The sequence below is a fragment of the Columba livia genome, chromosome 15, assembly GCF_036013475.1.
Source record: "Columba livia isolate bColLiv1 breed racing homer chromosome 15, bColLiv1.pat.W.v2, whole genome shotgun sequence".
Lineage (NCBI taxonomy): Eukaryota > Metazoa > Chordata > Aves > Columbiformes > Columbidae > Columba > Columba livia.
Window position 1 is genome coordinate 9,514,249 of NC_088616.1, and position 26,851 is coordinate 9,541,099.

The window sequence follows — 26,851 nt, forward strand, 5'->3', positions numbered from 1 at the left end:
GAAGGCATTCAGGCACACGAGGGTTTTTGTCAGCAGCCAAGATCAATGTGTGGAGGAAAAGTGGGGGGGCGGAGGTGCGTGTTACAGAACAAGTAAAACACCATTTTAAAGGCTATTACTGCTGGGGAGGCCGTTCCCGCAGCCGCTCGAGGAGCAGCGCGCTTCGCTGCCGCCCCCGGCACACACACGGGAGCGGACAGAGCGGCCGGGCACGGCAGCAGCGACCCATGACCGCCACGGCCGCTTACCCCGACCCGCTCAACACGACGTTTTCCTGCCCGCCGGCCCCTCCCGAGCCGCGGGCGGACCCTGAGGCCGCCCCGCCGCTCCCCGCGCCGCCGCCCCGGACCGGCCACCGCCCCGCGCGAGCCCGACGTCATCACGACGCCGCACGTCCAATCGGCGCCGCCGCCGCAGTCACGCCTCGGCCGGTGACAGTCCGCCCGCCCACGTGACGAAGGCTGACCAATCCCCGCTGCCGTTGCCTGCCCCCTCCCCCGCGGCGGGTGCCGTCCTGTCCCGGCAGCCCTTGCGCGGGGCGGCTGTGGCTCTGTCGGTAAGATGGCGGCCGTGAGTCTGAGGCTCGGAGACCTGGTGTGGTGAGTGGCGGCGCAGGCCGGGCGGCGGCGGGGCAGAGCGCGGCAGCGGCCGCCGGGCAGCGGGGGAGGCGCCTCTCGCGCAACGAGGCCGAGGCTCCGCCTGTGGCAGCGGAAGCGCGGGCGGGGCGGCGGCGGGGCTGTGTCCGGCCCGGCGGAGCGCGGCGCGGTGGGAGCCGAGAGGGGCCGGGCCCAGCGCTGTCAGTCCGCAGCCGCGGCTGCTCTGAGGGGCGGTTGCGGGGAGGGAGGGACTCGGTAAGGCTGGCAGCGGAGGGTCCGCGGCCCGGGCGGCCGGGTCTCGCTGCCGCCGTCCGTCTGGGCGGTGTGAGGGGCGGGGGCCGCCCTGGGGCCGCGGGATGGGGCTGGAGCGGCCTAGGGGAGCCCGGCTCGGCTCTCGGCCGGCACCGGCGGGAGGTGGCATGTAAAAGAGCCTGTGTGAGACGGAGCCGGGTGAGGGGAGCGGGGCAGAGGGGCGATCGTTGCGGGGCTCGGTTGGAAATACGGTCCCCTGCCAAGGGAACTGAAAAAGAACATGGATAAGTTAGTATGTGTGTAGGGAGAGCAACGATACGATTTCTTGGTAGTGCTTTAGTGAACCAAGACAGCAGTCTGGGAAAACAAAGGGTTTATTCCAGGTTAGGATGTCCCTGCTGAAGCTCACAGAAGCTATTTCCCCTTGTCACTCCAGTTTTACCCTCAGATAGTCCAGGGAGCTGTGATTTCGTACTTCCTGATCAGGAGAACCAAGGGGATTCCATCGAGCCCTTCGAGTGCTGATTTTTAAATGCAAAGGCTCTACTGTACTCAGTAAGCTAGGGCATCCTGCTGGGGCTTGCAAGAAATAGCTAATCCCCAACACGCAAGTGCATGCATTTATATTTATATCCCAGATAAAAAGAAGCGCGTGCTCCAGGCTGTGGCAACTGCAGTTTCTCATCCGAAAAATTGACAGTGCTGGGAAGTTGTCTAATTTATATAGCAAAGTAAGTAAAGATTGGTTCCTTTTAGCAAACTTGTTTTTTTCCAGCAAGGATTTGGGGAGTACACTGCTTTCAGTGTTGGAATGCAGATTATCCTGCTTTCATTCTGTACGTGACAACCTAGGCAGGTACTAAGCCTAGAGCCATTACAGAAGAACTGTAACAATAAGACAGTAACATGTGAAAGGCATTGATGAATGTCTTGTTCAGTACATGAATGAAAACATCGAATATGAAGCACGATCACAGCTCTTGGCAGTGTTCCTGCCTGACCATCGCTACCAAATCGTCTGTGTAGCTTTGCCGCCTCAGGAGGGGCTGCAGAGCCACTTGCTGAGAATTTTTGGTTCAGGAGCTGGCAGGCTCCACAGGTCCTTTGCCAATCTCTTGCAAGGTGATGACTGGTAAGGTTTAGTGAGAGAACTGCAGCCCGAGGAAGTGACAAGGGTAAAACACAGATAAAGCCACCATGCTGAGGTCTGAGACTGCTGTCTCTTCCTCCTCTGTGAAGAAACATTTTTTGTGCAGCTTTCATAATGGAAACAGTTGCAAGTATAGGAAGTAAACTTTTCTTCCTTTTTTATAGCTCTTTTATACCTTTAGCACATCTTACTGTGCTGTTGAGCACCTGAAGAAAGTGGTAATGGAACATCTGTTCAGGGGATCCTGCCATTAATGCTTTTCTGTGAGAACCTGTAAGAATCTCAGCTCTGTGAGCTCGCGGTCGGTGGCTGCTCTGCTCACCAGACTGTTCTGTCCGTATGGATATAAGTTGCCAGCTGAACTGTGGTTTGATTCCCTGCATCTGTGCCTTTCTCAGCTCCTTGTGAGGGAATATCCAGTCTTACAAGAGCACTAAGCCCTGTAGCACTGTGTCTTCCAGGCAGCAGCTGTGCTGCTGCTGTTCTGTTCACTTAAATTCTGATAGTCCAGTGAGTTCATGCAGACTGTTTGGGGGCTTAGTTTAGGTGTAGGTATCTAACAATCCAGTGCCTGTATGTCAGCTGCGTGTCTTGCCTTTCACGGTAGGTTACTGTGACGTGTAACTCTATTAATATGAAAAATCTGATGAAATGCGAAAAGGTAGACATGTGATACTTGTTTTTTCTCTGATTCTAGTGCCTAATACTTTTTTTTTTCTCTAGGGGGAAACTAGGCCGGTATCCTCCATGGCCAGGAAAGGTAAGGTTTAGCTTTATTTTTATTGTTGCTTTCTTTGCGTTTGTTTGGTTTTGCTTTTTCCATCTGCACAGAGAAAGCTTTGCCTGAAGGCATTTCAGTTAGAAATTGATATTCGGTTTGGTTTGTGTTTTTGTTTGGTTGGTTTATTTTCTTTGTGTGGTGTTTTTTTTGTTTGTTGTTGTTTTTGTTTGTTTGGTTGTTTTTTTGTTAAATACATACCCCACAAATCTAAACTATGAACCAGTTTAGGGCTTTATTTGATCTAGAAGTTCAGCCTGTTACTAACAGCTGTTAGTTCAGATGGAATGAAAAGCAACAGGGAACCGTTCGTCCGGCTCTGGAACTGATTGTGTTTCCCAGATTTAGTTATTTAATCCCTATCACTTTCTGCAAGGCAGATTTCTTTCCTCCCATAGTAAACTGGTTAAATGCACTGTGTTAAATAATAGAAATAAAGAGCCTGGCTTCTCAGGATACTGGTTTAGAGCTGTGGTTTTTGAGTAATAATTTGGGAGGTAGGGAGTAGTTAAACTTTCTCTTCTGGTCTGGTTTTCTTTCTGATTAGAGACTAAAAATAATTAAAAAAAAAATAGATTATATATGTAATTTTTATTATTTCAGCTTCTGTGAAAGAACTTTGTTTTTACTTTGGGTGTAAGTGTGAGGACTAAGCATGCTGAGATAACCAGCAGGGAAAGGTGTTGTCAGTGTGGTTGACGATTGCAAATGTTTGGTTGTTGGATCAAGTCAAGTCCAGGCTCCACTGCAGTCTTTCAGGTGTCACCTGTGTAACTGAATGGCAGCTTTTACCTTTATTAATATTTTAAACTTTTAAAGCAGTCTGTTCTGGGAGTAAAGACAAAACTTCAAATGTAAATTTTAAAAGTTGCTTGGGTGGAACAAACCTTTATTAATGCCATTTGGCTTTCTAATTTTTAAAAAAGATTGCTGGTTTATCTATCAGAGATAGGGAGAAGAAACCTCACTAAGAATGTAGGGATGTATCAGTGAAGTTTGGGTAATTTTTGCTCTGCTGCAGCATACCCATATCTAAGGAAGTGCATGGTTGCATATTTAGTTGAAAGACATAATAGAACAGATTCAAGTTCTCTTACTAGTCAGATTTAAACAAACCCTATAATAGCTGTAACACATGACAGTAAAATCACAGAGCATAAATTTTCATTATGTGCTTTTTAACTTTCATTTCTAATCACCTTCAGATTGTTAATCCACCTAAAGATCTGAAGAAACCTCGTGGAAAAAAGTGCTTCTTTGTGAAGTTTTTTGGAACAGAAGATCAGTATGTACCTGCTTGTTTTGATCTGATGAAAATACTGTGCCTTATAATATGGATCTTTTGTGGAAGAAATACTAACAGTGCAGTGTAGCTTTGTAGAGGATTGTCTTTGATCTACACACACAAAAAAATAAACTATTATTGCATGTTATAGCTGCTCATGTGGGTGTATGAAGACTGTAAAGACTGAAGTACTCAATCATGTTAGGATTTAAGTTGCTGCTGTGAAGGAAAGTTCTTGGGAGTTTGCCATTTTTAGGAGAGTAGGTGTGACATGACTGACTTAGATTTTAGCATGTAACCATGTATGAGAGGGGTACAGCTAGGAGTATTCATTTGTTTTTCTGACAGAAGAATGAAACAGCTATATGCTTGCCACTTGTTAAAGAATATACCATCATACCTGCTGACTGAAAACATTCTGGCTGTGCTTTGGGAAGACTTGACACTATAGGAATGCCAAAACTGTTATAGGCTACAAGGCAGATTTTATTGATTCCAAACACATGCACAAAATCATAGTTGTCTTAGATACTTACAAACTGGAGAAAAGAAAAAAAAAAACTACACCACTGAGAACTTGGGTATTTCATGAAACTGAAAAATATTTTGTTAATTTTCCAGTTTTTCCCTGTATTTTCTGCTGTTTTGCATTAAGTCATACAATAAGGGAAAAAATTACAAATAGCTGTGGAAGACTACAAAGCCCTTTTTGGAAGAAAGGTTATGAACTGAGGCCATTTAACGGATGTTTCTTCAGGAAAATATTTTTTGACTTCTAAATTATTTTTACTCAATATTTAAAATAGTTTTCCATTAAAAACTGAGGTCTGAACTTGGTGGAGTAGAAATGAATGCTACATACTAATAGGAACATTTGTTAGAACTGTAGTAACAAAAGGCAGGTGAAAGCTGATTTGAGGGCAGAGAGTGGTTTTCAGTGGTGGCATTGTTGTTAAATGTGGTTATTGGAGCTAATTAAGTTCTAGAAGTTTAGGAGATTGCCTGTTTATCTCCCAGTTGTTAGTTCTTGGTTCTTGTATTTCACATTATTGAATCAAAAATAGAGATGTTTTGTTGTAAGACAAGTTTGGAAAAAGTGGTCATATATCTGGGGTACTGTAGCTGAGATTAGCAGCATGATTGCAATAAAAAGTTTAGAACTGCAAAATAATCAGGATTTATTGCACGATTCTAGAGCTCTGGCTAGGGAAAATCCAATCGTCTGGCACAATAAGGTGGTGTCTCCTCTTGCCTCCTGTCTCCAGCCTGTGAAGTTTAATCATTTCCTGCTAGATAGTCATCATTTAGAAATTTACCTGCTTCAACTGGCATACCCTACCTGGAAATTAAATAGACATAAATACTGATCCCTTTGTTCTTCTTTTAAAATAATATTGATAGAAGAGAGAGAAGCTTGTGTGCCTGTTCTGTCCTGGAACTTTAAAAGAGTGTGCTGGTTAGAACTGTGCTGGTCTAACCAGTGTGCTGCTTGAGAAAATCCTTATTTTTGAGCATAATCAAAGAACCAAGTGAGGAAAAACGTGAATATTTTCACTTAAAAGTGAGCGTGAAGGGAAAATCTTTTATTTTGTGCAAGTAAACTAATGTGTTTTGCAAATACTTTTTCCTCAGTGTGTATAAACAGGAGGTGGTAATACGTAGCTGACAAAATGTCACTACTCTGCATAGTGAACAGCACGAGGAGCAGGAGGAGGATGCAGAGCTCCATCACTGGCTGGAGTCTGTGGTGTGATGAGTACACTGACTCACGCCAATATTCTAGTGCACATTGCTTGTCTTCTGGCGCTTCACTTTCTGCCACTTTCAAGTTTGTAGGGTGACATTACTATACCACTGATTCATTTTTACACCTCTTTTATTGTTGTCTTACCCTGTCGAGGTTTAACAGGTGAGCGTGTGGATATGAGCTATTGGCCTGTTGTCCAGTGTGTGTGAGGTGAAGGTGATACCAGTTACTGGGTAGAATCCCTCTCTCAAACTTGTGAGGGTGCTTGCTGGCCAGTCTATCGATGGGTAGGCAGTCTCAGAACTCATAGTTGTATATTCTTCTGAGGATTCCCAGGTGATGGTGGCCAGAAATGCCACTGTTTCAGGTTAGGTGAAAACTGTTTCCTCTTGACTTCTGTGGCTCCAGTTTGCCATACCAAAGATTGAGGAGAAAACTCCTTAGAAGTCAGAACTGGGGTACACGCATCTGAGCGGAGTGGACAGGTGAATAAAAACATACTGATGAGTTTGGAAGTGGTTTTGGTGTAGCGTATAGATAGGTTTTGGTTATTTATGAAATCTTGAATGCTTCAGGATACAGTACAGAAGAAAATGTTTTTTTCTTGTGAATTGAATATCGATACTTACTGGCCCAGTGAGATGCTGCAGTGACTAAGGAAACACATGAACTGGAAGGCTGGAAGTAGTTTTCGCCAAAGACATAAAAGTGAGATCATGAATGTGTTCAGGCTGTGCTCTCAGGCCTGGCTTTTGATAAAGTTTCTACTTAGTTCTATGATCCTTAGGTTTATTGTGTTGGTGGAGTAAGTTGCTTCTGTTATTTTCAAAGTAGTAGGTTTTCTGGAAGATAAGGATTCTCTGCCCATGGAGAAAAAATTTGCTTATTTGTTTAAACTGTGAAGTACATCTGTGCTTTACCTGTGAAAGCCACCTTGATGTTCGTAGTAGTAATACAGTATCCGTGTCCTGTTGTGATTGCCTGAACTGCAATGCACTTACTCATGTAATGTCTCTTATTAACTTGTTCTCCAAATTGATAAGAAGTTTTTTCTAGTCTGCCTAGAAGTTATTTTCCTAGAGTGTCTCTTCCCAAAGTAAGTCACTTTTAAAGGATTCATCATCTGAAATCAAGAAGAGTTGATGTTTCCTGCCCATAGACCAGGCAAGCATGTAACAACATCCAGTTAGGGGAGTATAAACAATTTTAATTTAGCCTTTCTAAATAGAAGTGAAACTTTGACCTGTTACCTGTGTTTCTAACCATCCTTTTCAACTAGTTTTTAGATCTGTTTTTATTTTCCAAACTACAGTCTTCTCGTAGGAAATCTTTGTATGTCATTCCAGTAGTCAAGTACTGTAATGTAAGAACCTATACATTGCTATATATGTGCATTAGTTGCTTTTAGTAGCTAGAACTAATAGACTGACAGGCCTATAGCCTGCAAATCTTTCTCAGTGTGCTTCATCCAGTTCAGAATATTCTTATATTTCATGGCCTGCTAGGGAATTCATCATGATGTTGTCAAAACTAAAAAAAAATCATTGCTTTGAAGTTATCCTTCTGTTTCATGGAAGTACTAGGGAGAGTCCTGCAGTCGTCAGAGATGTGTGCACGAACACACACATTTACCTCTCATGCCACCCTCTTTCCCCCTTAGATATTCTTTAATATCCAAATGGTCTCACAAGTCATAGATATCAAAGTTTTAATAGGAAGCTGGAGCAGTCCATTCTTACTCATAGCACCTTTTTGAAGCCCCAGTACGAAACTAAATAGTATCACTAAATGTGGTGGGGTCAAGGGGCACTTCCTGACTTGAAATGTTATGGAAAAATTGGAGGAAGCTTGCAGTCCGAGATAAGTATAATAATCTGCAGGCTGTTTCCATCAGGCACAGTGATTTTAGCACAGCACTTACTGCCTTCCCATCCTCTGTATCCTGTTGGGATGCAAACACCCACCCTCTTCTTCTGCCCCTGTTCTCCCCGGTTTTCAAGGAGAGAGAAATTTGGGGATGTAGTCTTTCTAAAATGATCTTTTAGGTCCTGACATCAGAAGACATTTGCTTAAAGTTTGCAGGTGTTGGACGCGATGCTCGTTGGCAGTCTGAGGCGCAGGGGGCTCCCTGACCTTGCTGCTGTTTCTCAGTTGTGTGCATTGTCCCCTGCACAGCTCTCTGTGGCTGCGGCCAGACTGCTGGGCCGCTGAGCCAGCTGGGGTGTTGTTGGGTATCTCTGCGCGCAGAGCGCCATAGCTGAAAATCACGATTGTCAAACCTTTTCCACCTCTTAAAGGTATCTTTGGATGTGTAAGCATTCTGCATTTTTTTTTATTGCACAAATTTAAAAAATCTAATACTGAGGATTTCTTTCAGAACTGCCCTGCTACTTATTATCTTTTGCTAAGTATCCTCTGCACGACATCTGTTCCAATTTAGTGTGGTCATTTTTGTATCTTTTATCCATTAAGAAGTTTACATATCAAATTTCAGAGCTCAGCCATTTGAGTTCTTTTACTGATGAGTATTGGGACATTCCTTTTCGACTGCAGGAAACCTATCTTGATTTCTCTGTTGTGTGCTCACGCACACTGGGCTTGTAAATTACTACATAGTTTTCTTTTGACTGTTGGTTGTGTTAGCATTTTGTGTGGTTATCTAAACTGCTAGAGTACAAAAATTTATGATTTTTTTTTTCCAAGACTGTAGTAAGTAATAGAAATTTGGAGATGCAGTGCTGCTGTTTTCCATCCGTAACTGTAAGGCTTGAAAAAGTGAGTGTGGATATTCCTCCACTTTCATGTCTCCAGTTTATCATTAGGAAGAAAGTGGCTAGGAGGTTGGGGGGTTTAAGGTCTCCTTGCCTGTGTTAAGCTTATTTGTTTGTTTCTGAGATCTCAAGCTCTTTGTCTTGGGGGATCACAAGTGCCGAGATGTACCTTTGAAACCAGGAGCCAGAAAGTTTTATGCTTCAGAGTTTCTCTGTGACAAAGGAAGATTAATGAGAAAGGAAGCTAATGAACATTGTGCAGAGAGGAGGGATAGGATGTGCAGAAACCAAAGAGAATGCCTTGATAGAAAAAGGTCAACTTTATTTAGAAATTCAAATCAACTTTTTAAATGTTTTCTTATAATGCAGTCCAAGATTTTGTTTCCTTTGTATACATAATGGAAAGGTTTCTGATGAGCTGATGTTTTCCAGTACCTAGGGATGCTTTGTCACCAGGTGCCACACAGAAGAGCTTTACAGTGTAAGAGAATTTTACAATATGCTTCATTATATTGTCTGGGCAGCCAGGAGGGAGTCTCTGATGGCTGCTGGATTACAGGCTCTAGTCTGAAAGTGACAATTTGATTCATTATATTACATGAAGTCAGTTACTCTGAGGAAGGTGTAAACTAAGCACAAGGATTCAGCTTTACGTGCAAAAGCTTATGAGGTTCTGCCTGTGAGCTGTGGTGGAATCTTGGTTTTGGCAGCGTGGACAGACGCCAGCAGGTTTTGTAGTCGCTTCTAGCAGGAGACCTCACTTCTCCAAATACGACCCAAGAAGTTTCAGTTTACCTTGAGCAAGTTGATTCCTGACTAGAGACAATGGCTAATGCCAGTGAAGAGAAAGATCTCCATGAAGTTTTAAAGAGTTTATTGGGCTTTACTGCTCCGTGAAGAGAGGACAAGCAAGATCCGGCAAAGCAGTATTGTTGTTATTATTTTTACCTTTATTTTCAGTTTGATTGTATGACATGATGCTCAGTGTCTGAAAAAGCAGCTATTAAATCACTTCAGCTGCTTGCAGGACCTCGACTGCACTGGAGACTATTTAAAACCTGTAATTGTGGCTATTCAATGTTTGTAACACAGGTGTTTTGAGACCAGAAACAATAATTTTGACTTGTTTTTGCTCTGTGTTGGGCTGCTGTGTGCTAAGAAGTACTGTTGCCTGTTCTAGCTCAGGAAAAGCTTTTCTAACTCATATACAGGTCTGTTTTCAGTAGGGTGGAAAGAGCTTTTTAACAGTGTGGCTGGTAAGCCTGGGCTTGAATTTGGGGTGAGAAGAGGGTAGTGTTAGCTCTGCAACAGCCACAAGGAGTGTTAAAAGCAAAGGCATTCCTGCAGTGAAGGAGGGGCGGAAGAGCTGGTCAACCTGAAAGAAAGGGAGTTGTCACCCTGTGCTTGACCACTTAACCGTGTCTAAATGCAGCAGTGGAAACAGGAAAGTCATTTGAGTTTCCTCATAGGACTGCAGTCAGGTTAATACTCGGCTATTGCACCAATTTATCCTAAAACATCAACAGCAAAGAAAACAGTTCTTTTTCCTCAAAAGTAAAAACGTTTTCATGTAGAATATCAAGGTACATCAGAACTATGTTCAGCAATGAGCCGTGTGTGCTCACTTTATTTGTGGTCAGCTCTATTGTGAGAGATGTAATTTTGTGAGTTTTTTTTCTCCAATTTTTGCAGACACTTGTGTGTGCACGGTATGTTTGAACAAGGGATTGATGACTTAAAATTGTTACGTGGCCTCCACTGTCAAATTCATATTACTGGCTCCCTTATGTGGAGGCATGTGACTGTGGGTGTTCCTCCTGGTGATACTAGAGCAGTCTCTAGACCGCCTTTATTCTAAACAGATACCTGTGATCACATCTAAAAGCTGTCTTGGTGATAGAGAATATGCATGATGCTCAGAGCGGAGTGCTGCTAGCACGAGAGATTATAACACTTGAGAGAGAAACCAAGTAAAAGCACCAGAAGAAAGTTTTCAGTGAATGCAGAAATTGCAGCCCTTCAGGTTGTAGAAAGCAAGTGACTTTGGACTGCTGTCATCAGTTGCTCTGGAGACAAAAAATATACCCATTTCTAAAAGTGTGATGGTTGAGAAAGTTGCTGTTTGGAAAATATAACTGCCTTTTTGTTTGTTTGTTTCTAGTGCTTGGATCAAAGTGGAGCAGCTGAAGCCTTATCACGCTCACAAGGAGGAAATGATAAAGATTAACAAGGGTAAGCGCTTCCAGCAAGCTGTGGATGCTGTAGAGGAGTTTCTGAGGAAAACCAAAGGCAAGGACCAGGTGAGTGGTTTCCATTTTACTGTGTGCATCAAAACAAATCTTGGCATGAGTGATGGTCAGATGCATTTTTATGTGAAAGAAGTTTGACGCCTCTTGGAGGGGGGAGGTAGTTTTCATTCCTTTATGGGTTTTTTGTTTGTTTGTTATTCCTATCTTCTCTTCATCCCCATTCAGTCTTGTTTCATGAGGGAAAAAGGTAGTGTTAAACTGATGAAGAAACTGAAGAGGCTAATTGATCTTATGATGATTTGGTAAATCAGTCCTAAGTTTTGGGCTAGAATTTGTTATCTACTAATCTTGTCTTTAGTGTATTGGAAGTGCAGATATGTGCACGCACTCGCAGCAAGTCTTCAAGTGGCCTGTTCTGTTACTCGCTTACTTAAACCGATGCATTTTTGCAGGAGAACTAACAAGGAACTTCACTCACCGACTTCTAAGGGCTAACAAATACCTAGTTTTCAAGTTACCATGCTGTTGTTTTTCTTGGTAGTTATCACCACAGGGTCCTTCACATCCTTGGTTTTGCATGAAAATCGTTCCAGCTCTCCTCTTCTTTCCTTACCATCTTCTATTCTGTAATCTCTCAGGCGTCTTCCCATAACTCCAATGAAGAGAAGAATCGGCGTAATTCCAGTGAAGAAAGAGGCAAGCAATCCGCTGCTGAAGAGAAACGCAAAGCCAGTTTGTCTGAAGGGAAGTTGAAGAAGGGCACAGGGGAAGGAAAAAAGAGGGTCTCTTCTGTATCGTCAGAGAGAGGATCAAAATCACCTTTGAAAAGAGCCCAGGATCAGAGCCCCCGAAAGCGGGGGCGTCCACCCAAGGATGAGAAGGTTTGTGTTGTGCATGTCCGCCAGTACCTGTGGACTTTGCAGATGGACTCTAGGGTTGGCTGGCACCTTGACTAAAAGGCCAGCAGGAAGAGTCAGTTCAGTATCGGGTTTTTTTAAGCTGTTCCGTGTTACTACTTCTAGACCGTTTGCTTGCCTGATACCTTTGGCAAGCACGTTGTTGATTCTTCCTGTGATTTTCACCAGTTATTTTGAGTGGCTCTATTTGTATCTTTGAGAGGACTTGGAGAGCTGTATCGTGAGATTCCACCTTTCATCTTGCCATCCCTCAAGTTCAGTTTGTGTGGGAAGGATTAGTGAAGAGATGTGGGTCTTCATCTGATTCCTGACCTCTGCCATCTCATCTCCTTTGTAGGATTAAGTGATTATTAGTCAACTTAACCCTCAGTACTTACAGAGAGTGGGGTATTCTTGAGGGCTAGGGCTTAAAGAAGAAACTCTTGTAGCATGGGGAATCTGCCAGAAGAATGCATTGTATTCATTTCAGCTTCCATGCTATAGGATATGTTTCCATCCTCCATTATAAAGGTCCAGTCTTTGAGCATTATTGGTTTATCCCCATTACTTCACTGTTATTTCTGGATGTTGTGGCAGCAGCAATAGCCACCGATCCTTTGTCTACCCTCATCTCGAGTTCCAGCCTTTTTATTTATTGTGGAACTCACTGTTGTGGTCCAGATCTTCCTTTTTCAAGTGGATAATTATTTCAGTGGATTATTTCAATGCACGTGCTCCATCGGACACCACACCTGAAGACCATTGGGAGACTTCAGCTGATACACCCTGTGGCAGCCTGCTTGCTCACCTGTGCTCCAAAGGGACCACGTTGTGCTGTGCTTCACAATCTGTGCTTTCAGTGCACTTCAGGATGCAAGTCAAGATGGTAATCTTTGATCTCCAAAACTGGGAATGGATTGGCCTTCACTGGTTGAAGAGCAAACTCCTTCTTGATGTAGTAAAATGAAGCCCATCATCTCAGATATGAGCGATGAAAGAAATACTGGCTTTTTTTGTTTGTTTTTCAGAGCCAGCTTCTGTTCAATCAGGCTGTACAATAGCCCATCAGTTTCTCTTTTTTTGGGGAAATTTGAGGAGGGGAGGAATGGATGCATATTTGTTAATTCTTACTAATAATTACAGAACTTGTACCTTGAGCTATAGAGGAAAACACTTTACTGGCAACATACTTTCACCTTTCAAAGTGTCTTGCTCTGAGTATATTGTATCTTTGCATATTTCTGTTAAAATAAGCGACAGGGCTTTTTTTTTTTCTTGCTTGCAAAATGCTTCTGTGTCTTTGAGCTAGATTCATTCCAAAATCAATCAAAACTAATGGCTGGGAGAGTTCTGATCGTGCTGACACATTCCATGCTTAGGTTTTACTGTATTAGCTATCTCAGGGCATCGGAGCACTTTGAATTAATTGTGGTAGTAGAAACTATTTTACTGGCAAGTTGCAAGCGGAGTGGTTGTGAACAGATCATCACAAAGAAAGAGGTGGCCAGCTATGTGATAGATGTAGGAAAGCAGCCTTTTAGCTTCTGGAAAGTGATGTACCAACAAAGGAATTGCCATGAAAATAGAACAGTACTGCCTTAGTACGATTTTTTAGCCTGTGAAATAATTTTAAAATCTTGTCATCTTCTTGCTTGATTCTCATACTTTCCCAAAATTCTTAGCCCTAGGGTAGAAAACATGTCACTGTTCTGAATTACTGCAGTGTGGGGATTTGGGGGGGTTTTGCCCTGTCACAGTCCAAATTCTGGGTTGCCAAGCAATAAGGATGCACAAAATTCAAGGATCCTGTTGTTGAGGTGTGCTCTGTCTAGAAATGCTCTGTAGGCATACATGATCAAATTATGCAGATACTCTCATGTTTAAACTAGTATTTTCAAGGAACCAACGTGACTTCATAGGTATCAGGGCGGGGTATGTCCACACTTCACCAGTTGAAACAGCAGTATGGTCTGTAAGGGGAGGATTTTAGTGTGCAAGGCTCTCCCTAGACTGCAATGACACTTTAAGGCGGGAGACTGATACCTAAATTGTCCCTGCTGACAGATGAAATGGTCACGTCAATCTGGGTTACATCCAGGGATCTTGCTCTCACAGTGCTCTTCTCCTGTAGTTCTGCGTCATCACCAAGGTATATTGTGCATTGTCAGGAAGTTGTTTTGAAGGGGAGATAATGTGAATCCACTTTAGAACCCTCATTTTAGGAAGACAACACATGATGAAGTCCTGCGCATTCTCCTCATATAGCGTAAAGACCTGTGTGTCTGTACCATACATCTGTGACCTGTAGCATGAAGACCTATTTTAACCTATGTATCCTGGGGAAATAAGACAGATAAATTTTAATCTGCTCAACAGTGAAATACCTGATGTATTAAGCATTATCATGACATTACATATTGGGGCCCGTTGAGTGAATGGGGCAGTCCATGTAGAGTTTGTCCCATGGATTTTGCAAACTTGAGCAGATGTGGCTGTCACCCTCATGCTTTGAAGGTTCTGTTAACAGGCTACTTTTTATGGCAGTGGAGGATTAGAAGTGTTCAGACCTCTATGGTGATGTTGTTTACCTGTTTGTTTAGCTTTTTGCATCTACTGGAGGAAAATGCTGGATCGAATGTGTTTGTTTGCTTCTCTGTTCATTTCATGATTACACAAGTACAGTGATTCCTGAAGAATGGATTCTCCAGAAGCCATAACCGTTGTTGAATTCCTCCATTGGCAGTTCATGTTGTTTTCACCTCACCTGTGTTGATAGTAAACTGTCTGTTTAAATATCAGCTCTTCGTGGAAATGCATGTGAAATGGAAGGCATTTGTAATGCTTTTCAAAACTCTGTCTGCTCATACGATCAACGTGCTGTTGCCAGCCACTGAGCCAGGTTCTGAGCTCTTTCTGATCCTCCTTCTGTCTCCTCAGGACCTCACAATTCCAGAGTCAAGTACAGTGAAGAGAGTGATGACTGGGACAGTGGCTGGATTTAAATGGCCGCCAAGCGTCAGTGAGGTGAGAAACTTCACAACATATGCGATCTGGGAACGGAGTTTGCTGAGGCAAATCTAGAACTTTTTGTCAAACAGTGAGATGCCTTCTGCCTGTAGGAACAAGTAAGACACTGTCATTCTGTAGTGTAACAAAGCTGGACAAAATTCTGGTCAATTAAGAAGTATGCTGAGAAGTGAGATTTCAGTCTTTGTGGAACCATTTGCAGATTCACACTTGACTTGCTGCACTAATTTTTACACTTTGTGTTTCAAAAGTATTTCTGGGGCTGGCTTTCCAAAACGGGAAGACATGATGTGGATAGTCTCTCCCTGTCTAGATACTATTGTATGGGGTGGTTTCATTTGATTTCCCTCATAAGCAACTTTTGGAAACCTTTCGTTTTTGTCGATAAATAAAGAAGTGATCTGTAAAGCAGAATAAGAGCAATGCGACTCTAGGCTAATGCATATGATGCTCACTGGGGAGGTGAGATACCTGGGTTACCAGTCCTTGTTGCTGCTAATATTGGTTTCCCTAGCATGTGACAGTACTAGGTGTCATCTCCAGTCAGTTTCCAGAATGCAGTTTTAAGGAGTTCCTTGGAAGCTGGAAATTAAATGTTTTCCTTTCCTTGGCAAGAGGAAGAAGCGGGATATGAGATCTCTTCCTGCCATGTAAATCTTGCTCATAATCTTCAGTTTTCTGGCAGATGTAAAAAACTTAGGAATTTGATATGAATGGCTTTGGGAATGAAACACAACGTAAACTGCTTAATTGAAACAGGCTGCTTGATACCGTTGATACATTTTATGTTTTCCACCTTAAGCTATTGTTCTCATGCAGCTTGGGAGAACAAAGGAATCGAGCTGTTGTTCAGTGACTCTCTGGGAATGTTTCTGAGCCTGTATTTTCTCTCTTTGTAGCCTGTGAAGGACAGTGACCCTCATTTTCATCACTTCCTGCTGAGCCAGACAGAGAAGGTGAGGATTTGGCAGACAGGATCGTTCTGCTGGTCTGTCTAGCTTGGCATCCTGCCCTTTGCTGGGGCTAAGTACAAGGAGTACACGGAAAGAGCTCTGAAACTGTGTTCTTTCAGGACTAGCAGCAATTAGATTCTCATGTGTAATCTTGTAGTTCAATTACTTCCTAACCTTAAGGTCTAGAATGGTTTAGCATTGAGTGCAGCGAGTCATTTAAGTAATTAAAGATAATCTAGGATTTGACAGATCTGTTACAGTAAATTCTGTAGCCTGAACATTAAGGGGCAGGAAAAGCTGTTTTTCTGTTTAAAACTCTGTCGTTTGATTGTCTTTGGTTGTCCTACCAGTTCTTTCATCTGAATGAAGTTGTCAATTAACTGAATATGGCAGGAGAATTTCCAGGACCAGAAAAACTCATGTAAAATATAGCCAATTTATCTCCTGAAACTCAGAAGCCTTGTGGGATTTTATCTTCAGCAGTTGAACATCAGGAGGAAAAGGAAAGATCAAATTAAATGAAAAAGGATTTGTATCTAGCTGAGGATCTGAGCAGAGCCAGAAGGATTAAGAGCAGCTAGCAGTTTTAATCTAGACAAGCTCACAACAAGCAGCCTGGGAAGGGGCAGCCTTCACCGTCATGTTTGGTGAAAGCCACGTGCCTTCTCATCATAACAAGAAGGTTGTTTTCTTCCACAGTTGCATTGACACACTGAGCATAGGTACGAGCAAGGTTGTGGCAGGTTTGGGAGGGCTCTGTTCTCTTTGGGCCAAATGTGAGAGTAGGGGTGCGCTGGATCCATGGCTCTGGAGGATCCTGTCAAAGGGAGTTTGCAGCACCTGTGTCAGGAGATGGGCGGAGTTGCTGGGACAGGGTAGGAAAAGAAGAGCTCAGTATGTTGCAGCAGGTTTTCGTTTTGTTTTTCTCCCATTGAGGAAAGCCTGAGAGTTTTCCTGCTTTGCAGATGGTGGTGGGTGGGTGAGCTGCCTGTTTCTTTGTAATGAGGATAGACGGTCTGCTTACTCAGCAGAGCAAATCAGCACTGTCCTTCCCCTAAATGCTTTGTCTTCTCCATACAGCCAGCTGTCTGCTATCAGGCCATCACAAAGAAGCTGAAGGTTTGTGAAGAGGTAAGGCAAATCTTGGTTTTGATGGACTGTCCTTATTGTCATGAGGACTTGCAGTTCCTCCGGAGCTGTGCACTCTATATTTTTTTTCCTCTTCCCTCCCCCACCCCTCCAGGAAACAGGATCCACCTCCATCCAGGCAGCAGACAGCACAGCAGTCAATGGCAGTATCACACCTACAGACAAAAAGTAAGATCTCCAACGCACTTCAGCCATTTCCCTTCCTTTTTCTCCTTCCCAGCTCATACATGCAGCCATTATCCAGCTTGTTACTGAGAATAAATAAATCTAACGTTTCCCTCTAACTACAGATCTCCTCTGTCCTTGTGTCAAACTCTGATTTGGGGGGGCAGGGGGGAAGGAACAGGGGCTATACAGTAGAAAAATTCAGAATAAGGTCTGGCCTTGATACGTTTGCATTTCAGGGCTTGTCTGCAGTTGCTTTGCTCCTGTAGGGCAGACTGCAGAGCGTCGGGCAGTGTGAGTGCTGTATGAGGCAGAAAGATAAAAGGGTATCTTTCTCCAGTAGTGCCTGGCAGTTGACTGGGGCTGTTTAATCGCTCTTCTGAGTGTGTAGAAGGCAAGAGGAAGAGGGAGGCGTGTTCTCCCAGCACAAGAGCTTTGCTGTGTAGCACGTGAGCTTTCTGGTTTCTTCTAACGTCCCCCTTCTCCTTTCTAGAGTGAGAGAAGCTTAACTTGAGCTTCCTGTTTCACTCTGTAACTTCCGCTCTGTTCAAATTGAGTTCAGGCCACAGCTTGCTGTTTGCCGTTGGGGTCGTTCTCATGGGATGTCGGTTCTCGACTGTACTCCAGGGGAACCAAAATAACAATGAAGCTGTTCAGGTAAAACAGTCTCTCAGGAAAGCGTGGCTCGGAGGTGGGTTGGAAGAGAAGGAATATCTCCTCTATTTTAGAGACTTGAAAATACGTGGACCTTATTTGGGCTGTTTAAGGAGCCTACAGTGACTTGTTCTGACCTGTCTAAATTAGTTTGCTCTAGCAAAAGGCAGCATGGCTTGGTGGGAGAGTGCAGGTGGCTTGTGAAATCCACAGCACATCTGTAGTGTGACTGATTCTGAAGAATCAGCTGGGGAATTGCCAGGCAAATTTCGTTGTGAAGTTACATCAGACGTGTAACTGAAACTTCACAATCTCCTACTAGCATTGCGGGTTTGGTATGCAGCTAGCTGCGTGATGTGGAAAAGGATCCTTGCAGAAATGGCTGCAAAGGAATTCCTGTTGCAGGTAACTAGGGATGGAACTTGTTAGTGTGTTGTCTTTTGAAGAGGGAGAACAAAACTCTTGCCAGCTTTGCGGTGGGGGTGGGGAGGCTCGGGGAAGGCAGCTGGTGTCTGGAGCTGTTGTATTGTTGCTCTTGGTGATCAGTACTGGCCTATTCCTTCCTTTGCGTGTCTGTCCAAAATTGCAGCTGTAGAGCAGGAACCAGGTCTTTGGTCTGTGCATGATGCTTAGCCCAGCAGTCCTTGCTGGAACTACTTTGTAGTGTATCATTCAATAATATAAGCAAGTCGTTGTACTTGTGACTTTGTTTAAAAATCAGAAGGTTAATTAGAGAAGTATCTGATGTTCTAAATGTTCCTTTTATTTTCAGTAAGTCAGTGGCTGGCAATGGAAGGCACAAGAGCAGCGACTTCAATAAAAACAAACAGAAAAAATATGAACAAACAAAGCATACCCCCCCACACACCAAACAAAATCAGACCACCCAAACCTTTAATACTTAAATAGTCTTCTGAACAGACTGAAGACTTTCTTCAGGAAATTGTTAGGAATGCTTAGTAAGCAAAATAAATACCAGTATCTGCCAATTTGGAATGAGTGGCTTAAAAACCCTCTTGCTCTAGCTGGGGCTGCAGAGGAATATGTTTGGGGATCATGTTTTTTTTTTTCCACTGGTGACACTCCAGGGTTTGCTCTTCATCATCCCTGAGACCGTGAGCAGCTGACACCAGTTGCTTTCTGCTGCATTAATGTTTATCTCTTCCCCTCAGGATAGGATTTCTGGGACTTGGCCTGATGGGGAGTGGCATTGTCTCCAACTTGCTGAAGATGGGTCACACTGTCACTGTCTGGAACAGAACTGCTGAGAAGGTAGGCACGTGTTTAAGGTACAGGTGATACTTAACCTTTTCTAAACATGTAGTTACCACCTCTGGCTCAGGGTGGCCCGGAGTCACCAGTCAGTGCTGCCTAGGAGAGTATGCCAAAGAAACATGAGTATTTGCTTGCCACCTTGTTCCATTATTATTTCCTAGGTGCTTGTTGGTGGCCACTTCTGGCTAAATGAAGCTGTGGTCTGTCCTATTATGTTCTTATGTGGCCAGTACCCACCCCATTGCCAGTTTGTATGAGATGAGAGAGTTGCCAGAGAAGTTACAACCTTGTCCATTTGTTGTGGAATGCGATATCAAGTGCTTCTGGAGATACTGCTGATGCAAGGCAGTTGGCCCTAGGAGCGGTGCGGTAAGATGCACTGCTTGATCACAGCTTCGTCTACACATCCGTTGTACTGGTCGTGTTGTAGTAACAAAAGTTTTGTTGGAAACCTGCTGTGTTGTAAGGCCAGGATGAGAAGGGTTTTATAGGTATATTCAAAGTGGAAATGGAGCTTGTATTACATCTAGCTGGCATTATTCTTCATAGTGGATGAGGGAAAGTGGGTGACTGGGGGAGATGTGGTACTCATATGATATTATGGAATATCAAAGGCAAGAAGAGCACTGTGGTTACTTTGTTAAAAGGAATTAAAATATATTTTTTAACTGCAAAACATGGATGGTTCACTTGGCGTTTCAGAAAAGCTGCAAAAGACCCCCTTGTGTATGTGGGGACAAACCAACAGAAGGCAACGCAGTTGCTATGTAATTAATATGCCTGGTTCCTTTTGAGTCGGGTCCAACAGCAGAGTTTGTTTCAGCAAAATGCGAGAGAAGAACCCATTTGCTCTGTACTTAATTTTTCTCATGTTTGAATTTGTGACTTTTGCAGTGTGATTTGTTCATCCAGGAGGGGGCACGGCTGGGAAGAACCCCCGCTGAAGTTGTCTCCACCTGTGATATCACCTTTGCCTGTGTATCAGATCCAAAAGCAGCGAAGGATGTAAGGATTAACTCTTATTTTTCCTCCACCAGCTAGACTACAAGATACGGTCACTGAGTACCAGTTCTGATTCCTACTAACCATGGTAGCCTGGGTTGTTGTAGATGCAGGACGGTGTAGCTATGTAAAAATAAATGTTCTGACAAAAATCAGGCTTTTAAAAAAATAATCCCTGGGGGACAGGTTTTGATATCGCTCTAGGGATCTACCACTGCAGTGCCAGGTTCGCTTGAACTGCTGTCCTGCAGGATTGGAGAATTGAGGTTTCCTTGCAGACACCCTATTGCTTTACCGCTCTTCTGTTCCCCACAGCTGGTGCTTGGTCCGAGTGGAGTGTTGCAGGGGATTCGCCCAGGGAAGTGTTACGTGGACATGTCCACTGTGGATGCAGATACAGTCACAGAGTTGGCCCAGGTAATCACATTGAACTGAGCTCGTAACATCTGTGATTCAGCAGCAGCACTGCAGTTCTTGTTGCTTCAGGTGGTAAGCTGTCAATAATGAAGATGTTTCTGAAGATTTTAGGGCTTCTTTTAGGAGACAGTCAAGTCCCAGGAAAATAAGATGAAATAAACTGTCAAATCTTGACCAAAGTTGGTGTTAACAGCAAAGCCTATAGATTTGGCAGGGCTGTTAGCTGGCAGCAATGCAAGAAACCAGCTGAATTTTGATCTTTTAAGAAGTAATTAGAGTCAGAGTGGTATTTTTTAGCAAACTGGAGGAGAATGCACTGTCTGGTTTAATAGCTGTCCTTAAATTGATAAAATGCCTAATCCACTTATTTTAAATGTTCAGGTTGGTGAAAAAGAATGTTTTCATGTTTCGTTCTGTAGAAATATTATTATAGAGAGGATTTCTGTGGAAGTGTTTTGATTATTTCTGATGTGGTGTCTCTGATTTCCCCTTCGGTGTTCTTGATTGTTATCCTCTGCCCTAACAGCATTATGTGTTGTTGCACAAGTTTTGGTGATGTTTCAAGCAGACATACTGGTGATGCAGTAGTGTGTAACATGGAGAATGAAGAGTCATACATATTAGTAAACCTCTGCTTGAAGAAATCTGTCACAGGCCTTTCCTCTTTGGGCAGAAAGGAGAAAATATCGTAACGGTCAATCTTCTGAGATTCCTACACCACATGTACAACTTCAGCACTGTTTGTTGGATGTTATGGGGTGCCATGGCAAAAGCACATAAATTCAGCTGCTTAAACAGAAACAGTAATGATGGGTGAAGGGAAGTATTGCTGGAATGTGAGGTCAAGTTTTGTTCTCTGGTACCCTTTTCAGGATGCAGTGCATGACATATTAGTGCTTTCCTGTCCTGTTTGTATGTCTGAGCTGTGTGTTTGGCTTTAAAATTCTGTCCTCAGGAACAGGAATGCTCTAAACAATGTTCTTGCTGCGCTGCCTGCTCAGCATCAGTGCGTGCTGTTCGTGCACAGCTCACCAGCGATGCTCTTTTTCCAGGTGATAGTGTCCCGGGGCGGTCGCTTTTTGGAAGCACCAGTCTCAGGAAATCAGCAGCTATCTAATGATGGGATGCTCGTGATCCTGGCTGCTGGCGACAGGGGTTTATATGAGGACTGCAGTAGCTGTTTCCAAGCAATGGGGAAGACCTCTTTTTTTCTAGGTAATTGAAACACAAAGGGCCTGATAGCAGTTTCTTAGTGCAAGGATGGGGAATTCCAGCAAGGAGTCTGAGAGGTGTGTGTGTCATCTGTTCCTGGTCTCCTTGGGCAGTATGGGAAACTGGCCTGCTCTTCTGGAACTTGCCCAATTTCAGAGCCCTCCAGCCTGAGTTTTCTTTTTGAATACTGGCTCATTTTGGAGGATGCATGATGCTTTTTATTTAAAGTCATACTTTGTTATGATATCTCCCTTCCTTTGAGTGCCTGGAAAATGGGTAAGGTTTCCGCAGTCTTTTGGTGGGAGGGAGAGCTGCCAAGTGCTTGATGTGAAGAGTCTGGTAGTGTTAATACTGTGTGGGGTGGGGGAGCAGGGCTGCTGTGTCTCTTCTGGAGGGATGCCCAACAGTGTGTCTCGCTCTCAGGTGAAGTAGGCAATGCTGCCAAGATGATGCTGATCGTGAACATGGTCCAAGGCAGCTTCATGGCAACGATAGCAGAAGGACTGACTTTGGCTCAAGTGACTGGCCAGTCCCAGCAGACCCTTCTGGATATCCTCAATCAGGGACAACTTGCCAGCATCTTCCTGGACCAGAAGTGCCAAAGTAAAGTTCTCTTACATTGTTCAATTGTAGGACATTTGCTGCATTTCAGATAATGGCAGGAGGGAGAAAATACCTGTCCCATCTTCATCAGCCTGGGATTTGGGGTATCTTAACCATTCTGGAAATGAAGAGCTGAGTTCCTTAGTTCCTTTCCTTCTCCTTCATAGCCAGGGCTTCTGAGAATACACCCAAGCTCTGCATTGTCTACAGCCTACTTGAATTCACTGTGAGGGTTTCATTGGGGCAGGGTATTAACTGACATGGAGGGCAAGCTGCTTAGAAATCTGAGTTCACTTTGTCAGTGGGCAATAGTGAAGGTATCAGCTGTGGCCAGATGAAGAGACAGAGCAGAGAAACAGAAGAGCTAAAAGCAGTATTCCTGATGATCAGCATGGGAAAGGGAAGTTGGGTGTTGAATTACATGCCCTTGCAGTGTGGGCTTGATTTACTTTTGTCATACTAATTTTTGGTACATGTTCCTCTCAACAGATATCTTGCAAGGAAACTTCAAACCTGATTTCTACCTGAAATACATACAGAAGGATCTTAGATTAGCTATTGCACTGGGCGATTCTGTCAACCACCCAACTCCCATGGCAGCTGCTGCCAATGAGGTAAGAGTTGTTCAGTGTTCAGATATGTTATTCAGCATTTCTTCCCTTGCCATGTCTAAGACAAGGGAACAGCGATTGAAATATATTTTGACTAGGATGGAATTGGATCTGTTTTGATTGTAGAAACCCTTAGAGTGTCACATCAGTAAACACAGATGGCCTCAACAAGACCTGGTGTGTTCTGATCTGTGCTGCGCTAATTATTTGACATACTATGCAGTTCTGTGGTTTGCAATGGTCAGCAAAGTAATTTTTCTACTAGGGAAAGGCTTTATACAAGAGCAGACACTGATCCTTTTCTAATTTTTCTTCTCTAGGTCTATAAACGAGCAAAAGCATTGGACCAATCAGACAACGACATGTCTGCAGTGTATCGGGCCTACATCCATTAGGCTGCACCGTTCCTACTGTTAATACTATGATTATTGATTAATATTATTATGATACTGGGTTTTAACTCTGGACCAGTCCATCTCTGTCTCTCCATTTCCTTTTATACAGACTTTGAGATCTGCCACGGAGGCAGCTGCTGCGGTGAGCCTTCCCCTGGTGGCAGAAGGGGGGGAGGAGGGGGCTCGGATTGTTGCAGTCTGATTAGAAAACTCCATGCCATGCACTGACAGTCATGGAACAGAACAGTGGCGGCTTGTTCAGAAGCTCTGAGGCAACTCTGCCAGAAATCTGCTGCTTGGCTGCTTTTATTTTCTTCTTTGTACGCTTGTCCAAGATGCTGTTTCTAATGATCCCTTTTCTCCTTTGCTGTGAAATAATGCGCGTGTTGGACTCTCTGCATCAAGGGGACAGGTGACATACATCCCATCTACCTGTGAATATCACTAAAGTCCTTGGTCCCAAGTAAGGTGAGGAGCATTCCTGTTAATCGGCCACTGTTAGAGAACAAAGCACCTCCCATGGAGGAGAATGGCAGTTCTAGAAGGTAATGGGGTTGCATGCAGCACTGTCTTGATTCTGTTTCTTTTTAAACTTCCACCTCGCAAGCACCTTGATGAAGGATTTCCTTGTAATGGTAAGAAAAACAGATTGCATTGATGTCTTCCCCTGTACAGACAACTATTGCTTAGGGAACACAGACCTTACTGAAGAGAAAGCCATCGTAAATGAGCCTCCTAAAAGGCTAATCACAGCTGCCCATCCCACAGACAGCATTGGAGAGAACATTTGCATGGAAAATTGCAAGAGAAACATTGCCTAAAACTGGGCCAGAGGTATTTTATCTGGGGGAGGAACAAAGCTTAGGGTTTCTCGTGGCCTTAGCTGATGTTGCTTCACTACTTGCATTCTTTTTTTTTTTAATTTCCCTTGTAGTCAATAATTACAAAGGTGTGTTGGATTCTAGCAGTGTCACAAGCAGAGTGAGTCTGAAAGGTGCAAGAGGAGTAATTGTAGAGCCAAGAGTCTGAGGACCCTGAGCTCCTTTCCACACTCTGGCCTTTGCGTGGTCATTACATCTCTTAGCCTGTTTGCCCATCTCTAAAGGTGGGGGATGGTTACCTACCTCACTGGGATATTTTGTGTACTGATTAGTGATCTTTATACACATCAGTTTTTCCATACGTGTTCTTGGTGTTACTACTCTGGGTACAACAGTAGCACAGCATGAGACCTTTCCCTATACCTGTGACCCTGCTTGTGGCCAGACACCAACTTCTAGAAAGAGTAGTAAGGAAAGTGGAAGGCTAAGACCACTGCTGAGCTTTTATCTAGAAACGTGGGGCTTGAACTGCAGATGCCAAGGCCAGAGAGCAGAGATGCTTTTAGTGTTAACAGCGGAGCAACGCAGAGCCCAAAGGATTCCTGTCTCTCTAAAAATACACAGAGCATGTTTTGGTTTTTTAGAAATTGTTCTCAGTATTAGCCTTTTAGGAGGGTTCTTGCATTTTAGGTTTGAGAGTAAGTAAAATGCCAGTAAGAAACTTTATTGGCTAAAATCGCTTCTCAGTGGCACAGTCTCCTCCCTTGTGTCGGGATTCTGAAAGGAAAGAAAGCAAATTCAAAGTAGACCATGTTCCTTTAAATCTGTGTGGTCTGCCCCTCCCACCATCTTATATTCCTAGGAAGTTAATGGCTTTGTGGGGAAATTTTCTTGTGGGTTAGGATTTCTTAACAATCCTGCTTTGTGCAGCACGTGCATATGGTTCAGGGCCACCTTATTAAGAAATAGAGAAAGTATCAGTTACTCATTACAAATCATGACATCTAATGCTGTAAATGTTACTTTGTTAAGTATTTCACCTCCTGTGATCACTATTATTTGTGGGCTAATATTGTGTTACGCATTACGTCCTGTGTTGAACACCTCCTAGTAAGTAATCGATCTGTTAGACATCACTTCGCCCGTTTGTCAGTGGTATCTGTGAACAATACTAGATATACGTACATGTTTCTTTGGCAGTGCAGCTGTCATCCTGCATGTAGATACTCACATTAAAGGCACATATAGCTTCCCAGGATAACCAGCCATTAGCCTGCTTTTAACACACCTGCGCTTCCCCCATCCCAAAGAACTCAGCGTCACAAGTCCTTGGTTAAACATGCAGCGGTTAAGAAATCACTTACATGAATTGTGTATTGAGGGCATCGCTGGGGAAATTGTGGTTTTGGGGGCAGGAGATATGACCACACGTTTTATAGCGTAAGACTTTGAGAGGAAGAGAGAGGAGCTGTCTGGGGTCCAGTTGAGGGTGGAACCGTGCGGAGCCAGCGCAGCGGCATCCCCCACCTGTCCTGAGGAGGTCTCTCGGGCCAGAGCGGAGGTGAATGGATCTGAGCAAAGGTAATGGGGGATCTCCCTCCTTTTTGCAATGTGGTGCCTCTGGCTAGAGTGAGAACACAAAAGGAGCTCTCAAGTCCTGTGAAGTGGATTTCATGGCAAATTCAAAGAACCCTGTTTGTGAGAGAACCACTCCTTAGGCAACTTACAGCTGCAGGTTTTGTTTTCCAGAAATACTGTAGTTCTCAAAATGGAGCTGGTTATTGATGTGGGAGTAGCAGGTGCAGACTAGTTAAACACTGTAATTTATCCTGGGAAAGCCTGACAGCAGCTTTCTGGTGAGGTCAGTGGATGTGGAGTGGCCGGAGGGCGCGGAGCTGCCCAGCCAGCTGTGCCATCCCAGATGTGCCAGGAGACCGAGAGCTCTGATGTGGATGTGAAGTGAGGAGGAGGGGTGGAAAGGGTGGAACTGGACTGTTTCAGATGCCGCTTGGGACTGACTCGTGTCAGTCTCACTCGGGTTCTTGTATTTATGTCTGTTGCCTCTGAACATGGATCTTAGTCTGTTCGAGGCCTGAGATTTGGGGGATGGAAGGGGCAGAAGCTGTGGATTGAGGGATGCTCCAATAAAACTGGCTAGTCAATGTTGTCTTAATATTGTTGACAATTCTGTAAAGTTCCTTTTTATGAGGATTTCTGTTTTAGCTATTTGCTTTTTTTGACTCCCTCCTTTTTAAAGAGAAAATGTGACACTTGTGAAAAGCTTGTAAGAAAAGCAATTTCTTTTTTCCTCAATGATAGATCCTATAGTTAATTAAGGTTGTGAATTTTTATTTTTTGCCTTGTTTTTAATTAACATTTGTCATTCAGAATAGGATGTGTGAAAATGTTTAAATGGCAAAACAAAAATTTTTTTGTGCAATTAACAAAGCTACTGGCAAAAGGAATAAAATCTTTCATGGTAACATAATGTTCTTGTGGCAGTTTGTGGCATTAAAGAAGTATGTGCATTCCTCAGAACATTCAAAAATCCGAGTTGCTGAAGGATAACGGTCTCCCTGAGAGCATTTTGTTGTTGCAGAAGCCTGATCTTGTCTGTGAGGCACCACAAAGGAGGAATTTGGATAAATTCCAGCCTCTGCATGCAGAGGGCTCTGTGCATCTGGGCTGCGAGGAGATGGAGGCTCAGTTCTAAAGCAAAGAAGGCTGCGAGGGAGCTCCAGGAGCTTTCTGGTGTCAGTGACCTCTTGTGTTGCCAAAGTTTTGGGAGCCTGGTGGCCCCGCTCCTCTGTCTGGAGTCTCCTTCCTTCGAGCATTTGGGATTG

The 26,851-nt window shown here is 43.7% G+C and overlaps 1 protein-coding gene across 4 annotated transcripts; it reads left to right on the plus strand.

Annotated features, from left to right (window-relative positions):
* The first annotated feature begins 424 nt into the window (after nt 1–424).
* Nucleotides 425–26,496, plus strand: GLYR1 (glyoxylate reductase 1 homolog). 4 transcript variants are annotated; one of them, XM_065030617.1, is made up of 17 exons: nt 517–599; nt 1,487–1,579; nt 2,722–2,758; nt 3,982–4,061; nt 10,741–10,879; nt 11,467–11,709; nt 14,662–14,748; nt 15,651–15,707; nt 16,785–16,835; nt 16,948–17,021; nt 18,845–18,944; nt 19,842–19,952; nt 20,265–20,366; nt 21,419–21,581; nt 22,002–22,181; nt 22,671–22,795; nt 23,113–26,496. In XM_065030617.1, exons 5-17 carry the CDS (start codon nt 10,793–10,795, stop codon nt 23,185–23,187), a joined length of 1,455 nt encoding a protein of 484 aa, XP_064886689.1. In that variant the 5' UTR covers nt 517–599; nt 1,487–1,579; nt 2,722–2,758; nt 3,982–4,061; nt 10,741–10,792; the 3' UTR covers nt 23,188–26,496. The 4 variants fall into 4 exon arrangements, with proteins under 4 accessions (XP_064886685.1, XP_064886688.1, XP_064886690.1 ...); XM_065030613.1 differs by lacking the exon at nt 1,487–1,579 and having other exon boundaries at nt 425–599; XM_065030616.1 differs by lacking the exon at nt 1,487–1,579 and having other exon boundaries at nt 425–599; nt 20,268–20,366.
* Nucleotides 26,497–26,851: the final 355 nt, after the last annotated feature.

Coding starts and splice junctions, on each gene's coding strand:
- GLYR1 (XM_065030613.1), top strand. CDS start 562: ATGGCGGCCGTGAGTCTGAGGCTCGGAGACCTGGTGTG. Junction 16,836..16,947: donor AGCTGAAGGTTTGTGAAGAG/GTAAGGCAAATC, acceptor CCACCCCTCCAG/GAAACAGGATCCACCTCCAT. Junction 20,367..21,418: donor CAGTCACAGAGTTGGCCCAG/GTAATCACATTG, acceptor CTCTTTTTCCAG/GTGATAGTGTCCCGGGGCGG.